The 17,234-nt window shown below is 43.3% G+C and overlaps 2 protein-coding genes across 2 annotated transcripts; both read right to left on the reverse strand.

The window, feature by feature from the left end:
* Window positions 1-8,026: 8,026 nt before the first annotated feature.
* Window positions 8,027-9,771, reverse strand: LOC119006369 (zinc finger protein squeeze-like). The gene is made up of 2 exons (XM_037075042.1): window positions 9,402-9,771; window positions 8,027-9,308 (listed from the first exon to the last, which is right to left on the reverse strand). Exons 1-2 carry the CDS (start codon window positions 9,562-9,564, stop codon window positions 8,587-8,589), a joined length of 885 nt encoding a protein of 294 aa, XP_036930937.1. The 5' UTR covers window positions 9,565-9,771; the 3' UTR covers window positions 8,027-8,586.
* Window positions 9,772-12,012: 2,241 nt separating this feature from the next.
* tpi1b (triosephosphate isomerase 1b) lies at window positions 12,013-15,783 on the reverse strand. Its single transcript, XM_037075065.1, has 7 exons — window positions 15,572-15,783; window positions 13,157-13,280; window positions 12,882-12,966; window positions 12,632-12,764; window positions 12,421-12,506; window positions 12,241-12,328; window positions 12,013-12,137 (listed from the first exon to the last, which is right to left on the reverse strand). The coding sequence occupies exons 1-7, from the start codon at window positions 15,678-15,680 to the stop codon at window positions 12,019-12,021; spliced, it is 744 nt and encodes a 247-aa protein (XP_036930960.1). The 5' UTR covers window positions 15,681-15,783; the 3' UTR covers window positions 12,013-12,018.
* Between the last annotated feature and the right edge of the window lie 1,451 nt (window positions 15,784-17,234).

Below are 17,234 nucleotides of genomic sequence, written 5' to 3' on the forward strand. Positions count from 1 at the left end.
TAGAGCGAGCATTCCTCACTGCACTGTAAAAATGAAAAGAGACGAGGAAAAAAAAAAATATAAAGAGAGAAATGAAAAGGAGAAAGAGAGGAGGAGCTGTGAGAATGTGATTTACGGAGGCTGCTGAAGGCTCAGGGCTGTGTGTGTTCTCACCGTGTCCGGCTGGAGGAATCTCCTTCAAAACGGACACGGATCAGTGGTTACGGCCTTCGCGTTGCAAGACAGAATCACTGCTGGCTCGCACATTTGGCACATTTGGGGACACGTCGATCTAGATCAACAAACTCCACAATAATGCAGCTTTCATTTATTGTTTTTAATGTCACACGTTTGTCTGTTTAAATGATCTCACAGGGTGCCTCAAGTCTGTATCCCTGTTCTTGCAATGAAAGCTCCTCACACAGAAGTGGCGGTGATTGATAGACCAATCTATACGAACCGCCTCAGTCAGGATGGTGATATTAGACGTGCTTCAGTATGTGAAATATATACTGCACAGGGCAGGCCTTTGAGTTGGTATGTGGGTTGGGTGTCATTAAAAGTCACCTTGAATAAGTGTGTCAACATAATGTAAAGTATCTTTCAGCAGGACAAATCTGATTTCCCCTTCTGGTGACATCACATCTGGGGGTTATTCTTAGCACCTCATCAGTCCTTCCTCAGGATGTTGTGAAAGGTGTGGATGAAAGATGGAAGACATCTGAACACTGCATTCCACCGTTGCCTTTTTTCATTTTTGGGCAATTTTGGTGGAAAATGTAAAATAAAGGTTATTATTAGCAGCTGTTTTTTTGGGGTTTTTTTTTGTTTTTTTTTTCAAATAGTGGACGAATTTCTGCAAATTATTCTTATTTCTTTCATTTTGACCTACATGTGAATGGTTTACTGCAATCAGGATAATACACAATGTCAAACTTTGAATCACAAGACCTCACAGTTCCCAGCTCTGGTAGTCCAACATGTGATATTAATATGTGCACATCAAACAAATGTGGCCGCAGATCAACACCTGTCTTTTATTTCAACATGAAAGTCACAATCTCAAATGATCAGACCCAGTTTTTCCCCTGCAAGACTTTCTATTAAATGTCAAAGTCATACAAGCCTAATAAAGCCTGATTGCTCCCCCCAAACAATATGAACTCACCCAGGGCTGAGAGAGAGAGAGAGAGGTGAAGTCCAACATTTGCAAAGTAGTCAACAGAGTGTTTTAGGGAGACATGTCAGTTACGCAGGCAGTGATATTCGTGGCCCTGGTAGCCTGCTGGAAAACAGAGGGACATGCGTGTTATTTCCGACTGTACGTTCTTGTCTGGTGTTAATGGGTTGTGCTTGCGGTTTTCTCGCGGTTGGTTTGGATTGTGAGCCATTAGCACTTTGGCTTTAGAAAATGCGAGTCCATTTACTGTGGCTGTCCACCCGCTGCTCCGCCACCCAGCCTGTTTGCTCTCTCTTACCTGCCTGACCTTGAGTGTAGCAGACTGGCCGAGTGGAGAGCGGAGAAGCGAATACGAAGCTGACAGAATTCAGCTTTCCTCTTGTGCCAGTAAGCAAAGAATGCCTCCTACAGACACTATAACTTACGTTCGGGTCTGGCGCTAGCAAAGCGTACCTCGCTCGACCGGTGATTCATTTAGCTCAGTCCCTGTCCCGCAGCTCCCTCCAGCAAAAACATCTTCCTCTCCACACTTCCCCTTTTCCTTCAAGCTCTGTTAGGCCTCAGAGAGTTTCACACACTTTGCTGCCTCTTCTGGCGAATGTATTTGTTCTACACCCATCTCTCTCCTCCTGCAGGAGCTGTCATACTTCATAAAGTTTGCCCTATAACCACCGCTAACCTTGTACCGCTCTTGTGCGTCGACCGTGTAGCTGCTGCTCTGTTTCTCTTGTGGTCCATTTTAGCCCGGCTGACACGACTAGCTGCTCCACTCCTGTTAGGGCTGTCGTCTCCAATTTGACTGTTTACATCTGAGCTCCTCTGTTTGTTCCGTTCACTTAGATGCAGAATGTTGTCTTCGAGGGATACGTTCTCTGGTCGGCGAAACGTCTCCACGAGCAAATCTTCCATCAACGGCCGAGCTGCAAAGTGGCTCAAGTGCCCGCTGAGAACGCAGTCTGTTGCCCTCTCTCACCTCCTCTCACCCGCACGATCAATCTCCTCTGACATCCTGCTCGCGCTTGTATTCGACATAATGTGAGCGGAACTCTCAACTGCCGGCAACTTTAAAAATGGTAGTCCACAAACCAAACCTGCATACAGCCGTTTCTATGGTTTAAAACAAGTCGTGATATCTGTTTCATACTCATCCGCCCTGTGTCGAAGACCCCGCTTTAAATTCCCTTGGCCTGTTATTCTTTCTTGTAATTTTTCTTTTTGGCTAAGCTAGGCTGGTCTAGCATGTTAGAAGAGGCCCGCCCAAGTGTAGAGAAGGATGGAGAGGAGAGACAGTCAGCAAGAGCACCTCAGCGAGGGAATTTCAGTGAGCGGTCGGAATATTTTGCAGCCATCTTTGGGGCAACACAGCCTGGTATTTTTAACCAAGTGTTTTTTGTGGCTCAAATTAACCAGGCCATAAACACAGCATTGTCACCGCACTAGACTGAAAATGGAACAGATTCAGCATAACACATGAAACATGCAAGTATCTATAGTTTGCAGATAAAACGCGATGTAGTGTCATCTTTGATAATGAGTTGCCTCCTCGCGTCTCGTAAATGGTCAAGGTTTATTACAGAAGTGTAGTGGCTGTCAGCATTTTGCCCACTGGTGCCCCTCTGCATGCAGCTGGTGCCCTTTTCTGTTATACTTTTCTGCCCCCTGCCCCAGCTTGAGTCCGCCCCTGCCGTCTGTGAAGACACAGATATTTTCACTCAAACTGAACATAAGAACACTCACATTTGAAATCTGAAGACTGCTGCGTGTGAGGATCATCAGCGCTGCTGTTACGCTGGGTTTGAATGTGGTGGAAAGTTGTTCAAGACAGTGTGGCCAGCATTAAAAACAGATGAAACCGAATGAATATTTTATCCTGATGTGCTTCTGGATGTGTGCTGAGGATAACAGCAACAGCATCAGAAGGTGAAAAAGGGTTTTAGTGCTGATGAATCCATTCACAATGGCCCATAATGAGAACTATAGAGTTCATTGCACGTGCACAGTAAAAGCTGGACGATTCAAACAATCGCAAGGTCAAAAGTTTATTTATCGGACAAATGCTTGAACAAACTGGTAAAAGAAAGTGTTCAGGAGCGAATGCAGACAGAATATTCTTGATTAGAAAAATAAGACCATCCGTTCAAGGCATCTTTGCTTTTTCCACATGACTTTAAGATGTTTACAGCAACGATATTTGTTTCCTCAGATACCTGAACGTTCTGTACCCATTTAATAGGAACACAGAGTGAAGGAGCCTCTTGGCCACAGAGTTAATGGGAAGCACATTGCTCTTTTGGAGACTTGATGTAAAGTCTATCTCTGGTATTTTCTGAATCATTCCACCAAACAGCACAAGCCTCAGACTGGTTTGTGAACTTATACATTGAGGTCATCTCCACCTGAAGGTACACTCAACCTCTCAGTTGTCTCCGTACAGCCCAGAGGTGAGCGACACTCCTGTCCTCGGTGTGCAGCGCACAATTCATCTTTATTTCTAATCCAGTTATCGCGCCATCGTTTTAATTCTACACACTTGTGGTGAGTGGTTTACCGCGCGGAGCACCTGCAGGTACGACATGAGAGCTCTCAGAAAGATCTCTCTGTGACGAGTGAGCGTGCCCTGAAATAATAATCCAGTTCAACAAGATGTCCTACAACACTATGAGATGCGAGCGGAGTGTAAGTGCTGGACACTTACCACGGTCATTATCTGCATCACAAGACTTTGACCGGCTAAGGCGACAAAGGAGTGTGTGGACTGTCAACATGTGTGTGTACCGGCTCATTGAACATGATGTAACCACGACCAGCTCTGCACACTGTGAACACCTGAACAACACTTTGATCCTTTTACCTGCAAATGAGATTATTAAAGACCAGGCCTGGTTCTAGACCGCCTTGATTGGCGGGGCAGTAAGAAATGCTGATGGGTCACCAACTGCTACTGTTATGAGTGCCGTAAGGATGATGTTTTTTTGTCTGCCTACCAGTCTATGATGCCAACCCAGACGAAAGCATCGCAGATTCGCCATGGTTCCATCTCTAACAGGAATTCTTTTTCTGGATTGACTAAGAAAACAAATTCTCATGTTTTCTATTTATAGAAAACCTTGGATTTCTCCACTTGATCAGCTGTAACGTAAGTTTGTCAGTGACTGGGTACTGCTGCTGCAACCAAGAATCAAATTAAAATATCAAATTCTTGACAGACTTTCATTTTTGTTTTCAGATAGTGACCAAAGTTTAGTTAACTGTGCATTATTCATGTAATTAACATGGCAGAGATAAAAACGACCAAAATCACAATGGCGTTTGGTGCATGGAACAAAACACAGCGTCCATCAAGGATTTAACCGGCTGTAATTCAAGGATTATGTTCCAGCCGAATGTATCTCATGGCTGAACAGTTAAATGAGGCATCTTCGGTTTCTGTTCAGAGTTATTTCAGAAACATTTGAGGTAGAAACAAAACTCACCAACAGGGAGGCTGGCTCCATTTTAACCTGCACATGCGGTGCTGAGACAACATGAATGTAGTTACTATGTTGAGCTGCTGGTTTGTGAAGGAACATCACTTGGGCTTATTACCTGAGATCAATAAGTATTAACTATCTGTACACCTCCCACACAGACATGAATGCTCCTGTACTGAGCAGGTAACTGGACACACAAAGCAGATTCGTACAGAACAGTTTACTCACCGTGTTCGCGTCCTCAGAGAAGAGACCAGAATGAAGATCAGTCAGCTAAATATATACACGTATAACTTTTTGGAGGGAAATGCGCTAATTTCACACGGGAAACGAGCAAGACCGCCCCTTTTGGCGCGCATAACATGGATTCGTCAGAAAGCCTGTGGGCTGGACTTACTTATTTGGTTTACGTAATTTCGACCAGAGAATTCAATAGTCCTTCAAAGTTGCTTAGCTCTGTGGTTAGAGTGGGAGCTCTGTGTTCAGAGGATCTGCTTATATCCTGAGTTTGAGTCCCTGCTGGGGTTAGGGTTAACCCTAACCCTAACCCTATATTTACTGTAACTTCTCCTGTCAAATGTTAAGATAAGAATTAATAGAACAAACACAGATAAACACTTGGATACACAAAAAGCTACTTTTTTTTAATGGATATTTAATTTCTCTGGTCTTCCTTTGTTATTAATCCAAAACTAACTGATTATGATCAAGTTACATTACGTTAATATTGCAGTCAGGTGCATTCAGGTAATTTGGACACCTCAGCTCAAGTGTTATTGATTTCTGTTCTGTACTTTTACCATAAAATGAATTAAATTCATTGTGAATGATGACTTCATGGGGATGATGTCACAGAGAGGGGCAGGGCACTAGTACATATTATGTATGTACTAGTGCCCCAGTATGTAATAATCTATTTCTTAGCTTTTTATTAGATATTGTTTATTTTGTCCATTTATTAATGTGAATTGATTAGAATGTTGTGACACGCAGATATACCTGTTTGCAGGACCAATAAAGGAATTCTGATTCTGATTCTGATACTGAGTCAATCACGCTCATGGGAATTGCATGGGGAGGTCAGTGACGTGATATTCTGATCAGTCATAAATAAGAAAATGTTTCTAATATCTTATCATGTTATGTTTGTTGTGGAGCTGTTGAAAAAAGAGAAAATTCTGGGAAAAACGGGACAGGTGGCATCTCTAGAGAGAGACCCGGCTCTGTTGGCAGAGGAGCCGTGGACTGTGATTACTCTGTGCAGCATTTATGGGAATAAATTACAATACTATATATTTGAATATACTTTTTTTTCGGACTGAAGCGGGGTCAGTTTGGTGGGGCCCCCCCCTCCCCCATGCCCATTCCTGTAACCGGGCCCGTTAAAGACGTGTACTCATCATTTACACCACAAAACATTCATTCCTTCCTCTTGTGCCACTGCGCATATAAGTGTGGTAACCTTGTATTCCCAGTGATGGAAAGTAACTCAAGTGCTTCCATTTTGAGGTACTTGTTGCTTACTGTAGTATTTCCTATGCCATTACATATCAGAGAGAAATAGTGTACCTGTTACTAAATAACTGAATGTGTGCTTCCTGAGCAGGGGCGGTTCTAGGTGAGAGGGCCAACAGGGGCCAGTGCCCTCACAACTCTGATATATAACACCAATGATGCCTCTGTTGCATTGAAGTCTTCCAGGGAGCAGCAGGGCAGACGGTGAGCCAGCGTGCTCAGTACCAGGACCCTAAAACTAAAAGCTGCTGAATGGAATAAATCATCATTCGTTTCATAATTTACACAAACATTTTCTGTTAAAAAAAAACAACAAAACACCTACACAAACCCAGAATCTAATCAAGAGCCACGACTTTTAGCAGAAAATGTTTTAAAAATAAAAAATAAAAACGTTCTACAGTCATGAGCGTGTTGGCCAAGTGTGCCAGAGAGTTTGGACGTTGCTGCGCGAACCATCAGCCAGGACAAACAGAGAGCTGCTTCCAACCCACCCTCCTCTTCCTCCCAGAAGCTGCCAAGTTAAAATTAATTCCTACTAATTAATACGACTGCGCTCCTTCAACCACCTGTTTCGCTGCCTGCCCAAACCCATTAGCTCACAACTCGTAATAGTGTCTGATGTGAGCCTTTCAGCAGGAATCCACCATTCTTCAGTCCATCCACCACCGAGATCTCCAGAGGGTGGCGGGCTCGCTGTCATGCTGTCACGGCCACTGGGACACTTGAGCAGACCACAACCGCTGTTAGTAGTTGATAGTCGTGCCTCACTTACTATGACAAGTCAACGTGTCTGCTGTGGAAAAGGCTTTTTAACAGTGTTAGGGTTAGGGTCACAGAAAAAATCCAGTTCAAACTCCAAAGTGCAATTATACACAAAACTTCCATTTGGGATATATTGAGGTACAAAATAACAGAGTCAAGTTAGATTACTTTAATATTGTGATACTTGCATTACATTATGAACTACATCTTTTAACAGGTTGTAGCTGTAGCCTCCCAACCAGAGTTAGACCAATTATTGGCCCCGGTCGATTATTGGGGCTGATATTCGACAGTTTCTCATAATCAGCATCAGTGACTTTTCTGTCAGATTGCGGATAATAAAAGCTAATTTAAAAAAAAAAAGTGTTGCTTTGGCTCTGATGCAACATCCTCTCACACAATGTCTCGCCCACAACACAATCTGATTGGTAACACGTCACGACTGCTGGCCTGTAAATGTTGAATGAACTGAATCTGCACAGTAACTAGTGACTAAATGTTTCAAATAAATGTAGTGGAGAGGAAGAATAATGTAGCAAAAAATAGAAATCCTCAGATTAAGTACCTGAAAATTATATTTAAAGCAGCACTTGAGTAAATCGTGTTACGGTTCATTCAATCACTGGTTGTTTGAAATTTTGACACTAAGATTTTTTTCTTTTATATTATACTGCAAATGTATGTAAGTCTCAAATATGGTTTTCAGTCTTTTTGATTTCTAATAATCAATATCGGTCATATCAGTCGACCTCTTCTCCCAACGCTGCATAATCTGAATGAATACGTGATTGTGTATTTGTTGATTATATTCTGTGATGATTCGGTAAATTAAACAGAGCTGTCAGACAAATGTGGTGGAGCAGAAACTAAAAACGATATTTGCCTCTGAGCAGTGGAGGAGACGCAGTATTAGCTAGTAGAAAATATATCAGTACAGTATTTTGGTCACTAGATGACTGCCCTCTTTTTTTTACTATGCTTACTGTAATATGCACCTCGAGATTGTGATGTAAAATTGTGAATGAAATGCTGTCACTGCCACCTACTGGACGACTGTGCTGCTAATCCTTCCTCGACTCTGCAGCAGCAGGCCGAGCAACACCACACAAATGCCAAGGGTTTTTCAAGCATCACTGGCATTTATTTTGTAGGAAAACATTTTACGTAGCGTCTTATAAAATGTACTCTTTCCTTTCATGTTCACATCATCTCCTTGGAGCTGGTGTTTTGAGTACACAAGGCTCGATGAGATCCACACGACAAAACACAGGGGGAAAAAAACACAGATGTTACATTCTTTGTTCGCTTGAACTGAAATGATAAAGGACTAACACACAGTTACGACATTAAAATGCTGGACAATAGAGCTGCGACGGCCGATCGATTAATCAGTATCTGTTTTGATAATCGATTAATCATTTATAGTCATTTCTTAAGGTGGAAAAAAAAGGGGCTCCCAGCTTCTTAAATGTGAATATTTCCTGGTTTCTTTCCTCCTCTGTGAGAGTAAACTGAACATCTTTGGGTTGTGGACTACAGAAGACATCTGAAGGCATCATTTTGGAGGTATGGCAATCAGTGAATCTGACATTTCATAAATCAATGTATTGTAATGTATTTATAGATCAACTGACATTGCAAAAATTAGCAACAGCTCTTGAGCGCCTTCACTGAGAGTCATACGGGGACGCTGTCTCTCTTGTGCACACTTCTCATGTGCCTGCCGAGAGACTCCATCCACTTGAAGGACTTCCCGCAGTAGTTGCAGATGAAGTGTTTCCCCTCGGTGTGGATGGTCTGGTGTCTGTTCAGCGCGCTCGTGGTGATGAAGGTCTTCCTGCATATCTCACACCTGTAGGGCCTCTCCCCCGTGTGAGTCCTGATGTGAGCGGCGAGGTGTGAGCAGTTGCTGAAGCGCTTCTCACACACGGTGCAGCAGTAGGGCTTCTCTCTGCTCTCCTCGCCGCTGCTGCTGCTGTTGTTGTTGTTGTTGTGGTGGTGGTGGTGATGCTGGTGCTGGTGGTTGTGGTTGGAGTGGAAGGGCAAGGTGTGGTCCTGCAGGCCGCCTCTCAGACTGGAAGGGGACGAGATGAAGTCTTTAATGTCTGATTCGAGGCTGTCCAGCTGCTCTGCAGCGTCATCGTGACCCATCCAGAAGTCCCTGTGGCTCTTCTGCTGCTCCTTCTTCACCTGTGAGGCCCCTGGGTGCTCCTGCTCCATGCTGCTGCCTCCACCTTCCTCCTCCTCCTCTTCTTCCTCCTCCACTCCAGGAGCCTCCACTGCAGGGACTGACTGAGGGTGCTGCTGAGGAGGAGGAGGTGGTGGAGGAGGAGGATGGTGATGGTGGTGATGGGTGTGCTGCTGCAGCTGGGCTCCTAGGCATCTGTCCAACCTGGGCTCTGAGGAGGACACACAGTCACAGCCATTTAAATAAAACCCGACACACGTCAGCACGAGGTTCTGGTTTGAGAGCAGATTCAATTCACACCAACCTGACTTGAGAAGCTTCAGCTGCATCCTGAGACGACCGATTTCCAAATCTTTCGACCGAGAAAGCTCCTCTTTGTACTCGGCTATCGTCTTCTCCACGGCTCCGAAGATCTCCTCCGCCGCTGCCGCCAGTCTGTCGGTGAGGAAGGCTCTCAGCGAAAGCATGTTTGCACCTTTTCTAATGAGTATTAACAGCTTTTGGTTGCCCGGTGAGACGTATTCTTCTAGGTCCGTGAACGTCACGCTTCACTTGTAAACACGGACATGAGACGGAGCCACACTGAGGAGGGCAGCGCGAGGCAGCACCGCCCCCTGCTGGACCGGCGTGCAACGCGGCGACCCTCGTCCTCCTCCTTCTCCTCCTCCTCCTCCTCTCGCTTCTTCTTCTTCTTCTTCTTCTTCTTCTTCTTCTTCTTCTTCTTCTTCTTCTTCTGCTTATTCCTCTTCTTCTTCGGTGGTATTCAGGCTGCAGAGGGCCAAAATAACAGAAACACCTCAGACATGTTAGGACAGACCTATGAAATACACCCATCATAATTAGGCAGGGATGTTTTATTGTTTAGGTATATTTCTTTTGGCTAGAAAACTATTTTTTGATACTTGAAACAACTTGAAACGAAACAAAAAGTTGGACCTACTTTGAGATTCATGACACAATTGGTCATTTGAGTTGGAGCTGTGTCGTGACATATGCACCCTGTCCTAACTGATTAATCCTGTCGTGTGTATTTTTGATTGTTTGTTTATTCACAGGGGAGTTTTGAAAATACTGTCATCTTATGCGGTGGTGGAATGTAACTAAGTACATCTCTTCTTGTTCTTCTACCCTTTCTTCTTCTTTTTCTTCTTCCTCTTCTTCTTTGTGGCAATGTTCATGCACGCCCCAGGACAGGAAGACTTCACAGCGGCCCACGACATGATTTGTACCCATCTACAGCATCAGGGACAGCGATGAAGTGAGATGTCTGCACAGGGCCCAAAGGATACTAAGAAACAACACCTGCCTGACCCAGCCACAGTCTGTTTACCCTGCTGCCATCTGACAAATGATACATAAGTATCTGCTACCAGACAATCGAGCAGCTTCATCCCTGAGGCTGTGAGGCTCCTAAACTCATACTCAACACTCCATTGTCTAAAAATAGATGTAGCAGGACTCATGGACTTTTTTTCCCCTTCTATTTCTGTTCCCAATTATTTGTGTGAAGTATACGACATTGTACACTATTATCCAAAAGGCTATTGAATTATTATATTACATCACATCATAGAAGTATTGGTATCACATTGTCCCCCTCCTGTACGTGCCTGCAGCACTGTCGTCTCTGGAGGTCGTTCAGTCCTGTCGCCGTTTCAACACAGTAAGAATGTAAAGAAGACAAAGACACTGGGACGGACAAATATTTGGTTGAAACCAAGTGTTTGCTGAAGACATCCGTGCAGACTGTGAAGGACGTCAAAAGTGAGATTTTGACCTTAGTCAATCTAAAATCTAAAATCCCAATACATTTAGACCTGATAACACTGAGGTGGGAATAAAACTGTGTTACAACAAACACAGAATGTGGTGACTAATATGCTCAGCATGCTCTCTGGGTTTATGTTACCGTCTAATAAACATTATTTTCTGTGTGCGAGTTTGTAATTAGCCGAGCTACAAGTTTCCCCTGATACATGAATCTTTCACTGCAGCTGTGAGTCTGTTTGGGTTCGGAGCCGAGATAAAAATAGCACTCGAACGCTCCTCTGCATGGCATTGTCTCAATAGGAGTTCACTACTGTAACGAGACACTCTCTCCCCACCATCCTGAAAATACCACTGGGATTACCATCATCTGTGTGCGAGCACAGAGCAGCCAGACGAGCAGTTAATGTTAGGTGTTTCTATTAATAAGGGTTAGTTAAAGATAAATCAAAGATTTTATTATAAAATGTAAGGAATGTGGGAGAGTTTCTGTAGAAGGTCACGGGATAAGGCTCATCTAGACAAAAGCAAAAACAAGACACAAGACACCACATCAGTCTCTTAACTGTTTATTATAATGTTTCCTTACAGCCTTCCCACCCTTCAACCCTTCGGCCAATATGATTAACATGTAATGGACACTTCCCTTCTCGGCAAGACAGCCAATCAGAAAAGCGGATCATGCACATCTACAGGGAGGTAAAAGCCACAGAACATCATAATCACACAAGAGAGAGGCGCACAGATATTAAAAAGACAAAATATATCCGATTGACATGAGCTGTGACACTGTTTACAGAAAAAAAGTTCGTAAACTTTTCAAGTAAAGGCGCGGACTGGCCGTCCACCTCAAGGTGCAAGTTGTCAGTCTTTGCAGCTTGAGCACTTGGTGTGGAAGTTAGTACGCACACGGGGCTGTTTCTCAGTGGACTTAACTCTTTTCAGTGCAGTACAGTGTATGTGTCAACCTGTCCCTTTTCTTCATGACAAAGTATACCCAAGAAAAACAAAAAGGAAAAGGAGGGAATGACGGTTTTACACGAATACTTTGAATAAAAAGGGGAAGAGGACTAAGTGCTGAGAGTGAGGGATGAATGGAGCCGGCCTCTGATGTCGTCTCGCTGCAGCTACCGGGAGGTTTTTTTTAATTTTTTTTATGCCTTGGCGTTGATGATTTCGATGAACTCTGGCTTGAGAGATGCTCCGCCCACAAGGAAACCGTCGACGTCCTTCTGGGAGGCGAGCTCCTTGCAGGTAGCACCAGTCACAGAGCCTAAAAAAAAAAAAAATACAAAAAACAAAAAAACGGCGCTATAAAATTTGCTGTGGGGCAAGAAAATGAGAAAACACAAATTTATCTCATCATGCTGACTGACCTCCATAGATGATCCTCACGGAGTTGGCTACAGCCTCAGACACGTTTTTCTGCAGCCAGCCCCTCAGTTTCTCATGAACCTCCTGTGCCTGAAATTCCACACAGAAAACACACATTATGATGGTTTATCAGAAAAGATTGTCTTCTTTTTTTTATCATTTCAGTGGTTTCTTATATTTACCTGCTGCGGGGAGGCTGTCTTGCCGGTGCCAATGGCCCACACAGGCTCATAGGCGAGCACGACCTTGCTCCAGTCCTTTACATTGTCTGTGAAAGAGACGTGTGATAAGACTTGAATTTCGCAAGATGTCTGATTTCCACCACGCGCTTGCTTGCACAAGCTGTCCCTGAAGAGAACATTCAGACTCGCTTGTGAACTTCGTGTCACGTACCTGCGATGACCTTGGTCTGATCGAAGACGACCTTCTCGGTGATGCCGCCCTCCCTCTCGTCCAGTTTCTCGCCGATGCAGGCGATGACACCGAGACCGGACTCCAGAGCGTGGGCTGTCTTCTGACCAATGAGCTAACGCGACACAAAAAGAGGAATGATGTGATCTGATCAGTTTCTCACTCATCCAGCACTCTTGCGTCAGCAGAAACAGTGACTGAGGTAATCAAAGATAATATCGGCCAGGTTTACCTCATCGCTCTCTCCGAAGACGTGGCGCCTCTCAGAGTGTCCCAGGATCACCCAGTTCACACCACAGTCCTTGATCATCGCAGGGCTGCAGACGTATTAGATTCAAACAATAAACACAACATAATCAAACTGTTTTAATACTAGATTAACAAGATTTCATAGATGTTATCAAATTAAGTTTGAGTCTTTTAAGCTGCAATATCATGAAATTATCTCATCAATCCATCTTCATCAACGTTTTTTTTTTTTTCCTTCCGAAAGGGAGAAAAACGCACCTGATCTCCCCAGTGAAGGCACCCTTGGCAACTTTGTAGCAGTTCTGAGCTGCCACGCCAAACTTGGCATCCAGCTTGGACCTGGCAAAGTCCAGGTAGATTGCAGGAGCACCGCACACCACCTCTGTAAAACACAGAAGAAGAAAAAAAGATAACAAAAAGAGTGATATTAGTCATTTAAAAAAATAAGACATTTTGACCACTTTAATAGCAATGATGTGATGGTAGTTTGGGATTTACTTCTGGTGTCATTCAGATGCAAAATGTGTCCTTTAACACCAACCTCTCAGTTAAAATCACAGCCTGTATAAACTTCGGACAACCACCCTGAGCTGCTGCCAAGCACACAGCTAAGTATGCACTTCTTCCCACAGTATGACAACACCAAGAAGACTGAAGGGACAAATTTGGCACAGTCTTTTCCAGGGATGGGACAATATAAGGTTTTACTAAGGACTGCAATACAATATGCTCAGGATTAGTGAACTGTGGTGAATTGGGATAATCTGGGAATATTTTAACATCAGTGACTTAAAGAGGTTGTCCAGCTCGATAAGGTACAGTCGAAATTATTTGTGTTTTCAGATGCTGTTAGAGGCTTCTTCACACCAGCAGCACTAAAAATAAGACAAAAGCACCAGATTTGTACTTCCAGCCAAATATATTAAGACACAGCTCCAACTCAAATAACAAATCGTGTTATGAACCTCAAGGTAGATGGTATAACTTTTTAAAACTGATATGCAGTGTTGTCAGAAAGAACCCCAACTTGACTCCAACTTGAGTAAAAATAAAAGATTGTGCGTTAAATATTACTTTGGTCAAAATGACAGTCACAAATAGTACTCAAGTAAAAGTCTTAAAGTATATCATAATAAATGTACTTTAATTTGTAAAAGTAATTTTTCTGGCAATAAATGTACTCAAATATATTCTGAAGTGCTGCACTTGAGTGAACACATTTTGTTAAATTCCACTGCTGCGGATGTGTACGGAAGTGTCAACACTTACAAAATGTTTGCCCTTGTGTGCAGATTTCAACAGCAGCACAGTCTGCACGGGTCAAGCCGAGGACAGTACAGTCAAGACACTGACATTCAAAATGTAACTATATCTTGGGGTCAGGAGAGTCTATATTAAAAGGCCTCCTGTTATTATTGGTTTGGTAAAGGTCATACCTCTCCGGCCACACTCAAGCCTCCCTGCACTAAAAGGTCTGAGTTCAGCCTCCCAAAGGTCGCCTACATGGCTGCATTCTGCAGAGGTCGGAGGAAAGTCATGAGACTGGCGTTTAAAAAGGGTCAAACTTAAGGAACATGTGCAGGAAGAGAGTCTGGGGAGGAAACAGCTGAACTTTGACTTTAAAAGCTGCGCGGAGAAGCCAGTGGGAAGAGTCTGCTTGAGTTTCACACTGGCACTGTAAGGGGGTGGATTCATTAATGGAGCAAGGTCCAAGGATAGGCTGAGCTGTGAGTGAGAGTTTGCTCGGTGGCAGATCAGACCTGTCACTGGTGTGCATGCACAACATTATGATTGCATAACACCAGTTTGCAGGAGGAGCACACAGGAACTAACAGGCCGGGACACATTCAGTGTCTGTCTGTCCAGGTTAACTTTCTGCATAGTATCACGCACTGAAAGACAAAACAGCCCAAATTAAAAAGACAAACAGCAGCAGGAGTGTGTTAAGGCTCCGTTCTGGATGAAGTACGCAGCAACAGGGCAAATGTCCCCCCTGCTGCATTCAGGTAGCGCTGGAAAATCGTAGACGAAACAAAAGAACTACTACACAATAAATTCATTTGTTTTTTTCCTGCGGCCTTCAGAGTGGTTTAACACTTGCGTGACCACGACGTTTGAAAGTTGGACAGATGGGAAACCAAAGTTCTCACGAAGCCAACAACAGGCTACTGAATCATCAGTCGGAACTGTTAACGAGGAGCCTCCCTTGAATGCACCCTACACTCTCACAGCACAGGCTGAGCTGGCTGCTGGACTACGTGCAGCTGTAAGCGCACACCCACCCGCACCACCATGACTGAAAACCCGTCATTTGTATTCACACATTTCTGTCTGTGCCGGGTTTGTGTCTCTCCAATGTCTCAGCGCGGTGCAAAATTAAAAAAAAAACAAAAACACCACAACGGAGCAGACACTGAATGCAACTTCACGACGGTATAAAATGGAGAGAGCGTGAAGTGTGTGATGATAATGGTGATATTGATTTATTGAATGACCGAGCCATTTTGAGTCTGGATGGAAAATCGGTTTTAATAATGAAAAAAGAGGAAACGAAAAGAGGACGAGTGGCTGTAGCGGCTAGCAGTGTGATAAAGATGATCGAGAAAACAGGTGGCTAAAATTGTGAGTTTTCTGAAGGAGGTTTCGTGAGGCGGTTGTCAAAGATCCACGTACCGACATTGGGGTCCACCTTGGCTCCGTTCATGGTCTGGATGAGCTCCCCAAGGCTTTTCTTGTCGCCGTTCATCTTCCAGTTTCCACCAACGAAGAATTTCCTGCTCATGATTGCGGTGAGGGGTTTTTGCGGGTTTGGTTAAGAATTAAAACGGTACCGACAGACCACCAGGGTGCACTTCGACTGGGGTAAGAGAGCGGACGTGAGAGAGCAGCTCAGAGTATTTATGATCACGGGAGAGTTGACCCCTCCTCTCGCTCGGCTCCATTGGTTTATGGCGGCACGCCCGCAAACGCATCTCCCCCTTTTGAGGAAGGGGAAGAGCAAAATGTCATGCTGCGTTCAGGTGCTCTGTGTAAAGCTTTCCCCTACATGGATGAACCTGGCAGGAGGGAGGAGGGGGCAGAAGGAAGATTTTCTACCAGGGGACAGTTCTGTGATCAATATTTTACTTCACAATATCTTCTTATCGTCCTGTATTGATTTTATTCTTAACCTATTTTGATTTTTTTGGGTATCTTTTTCTTTAATTTTGACGGTTTTATTTACTTATTGACTTTTTATGTTTTTACATTATCTGTTCTACCATCTTGTTCTAAATCACCTTACACTAGACTAACTCGTATTCTGCTTGATGGTTGAGTCTTTATTTAATAATACTGTCTTGAGTTTCCTGCTTTTCTTGTTTGTCAAAGCACTTTGTAATCTCTGTTTTTGAAGGTGCTATGAATAAAGTTGTGATATTGTTTGTGAAATTATGTATCCTTTCCATCTTTTTAAAACATTTTTTTTTCTTACATTAAATACTTAAGTGGGTGCACTTGAACGTGCAATATGTGAGAAATGGCCACCTGTCAAAGTAATCATCCAAACAAATGGAGGGCAGCACATCACCAGAACAACCACTAACTGCTGCTAACCAATATGTGATGCACTGGGGCCCAAAAAGAGCGTTCCCACAAGCCTATGATGTGAAAAAGAGGCTGTAAAACAGTGGACAATATTATTTATGCATGATGAGCAAACGTCAAATAAATTCTCATTTATTATAAATCAACACAATCTTCAAAACCAATTGCATCACTAGTGTATAAAACATTTTCAATAATGTCCCTCACCATGATTTTACCGTAAGTATGTATACTGGCCAGTGACCAAAGGTCAAAAGTCTAGTGTAAATGTATCATTAATAATGGAGAACATGCAAATCTTATTTTTATTATAATGTCAGAGGAAGGATTCAGAAAGATGCATTAAAATTTCATGGAGAAAATATTTTTTTGCTTTCAAACATTAAAATAGTATGGTGTTATATAGTATTGCATTTGTGCATGTTATAATATATTATGATGGTGATCTCAAACTCTCCTATTCAATAGGAATGGCCAAAAGCAAAACAGTATGGTTGTTGTGTTGAGGTGGCCTCCTGCCAGCTGGGTTTGCTTTCTCTGATTGGTTGAGATGACAAAGTCTGGCATAAAGCCTAGACAACACAAACTGTCTTTGTTATGGTGTCTCTGCATCGGTGATCAACAATGTTGGATTTGTTGCTCATGTTAAATTAACAATCTTGCAGTCTTATCGTGATTTGATAGACCTACAAAAGACAATTAAAATGGCATGTTACGAGTTTCTACAAAACAAGAAGCTATAGAAAATATT

The sequence above is a fragment of the Acanthopagrus latus genome, chromosome 17 (assembly GCF_904848185.1).
Source record: "Acanthopagrus latus isolate v.2019 chromosome 17, fAcaLat1.1, whole genome shotgun sequence".
Classification (NCBI taxonomy): Eukaryota; Metazoa; Chordata; class Actinopteri; order Spariformes; family Sparidae; genus Acanthopagrus; species Acanthopagrus latus.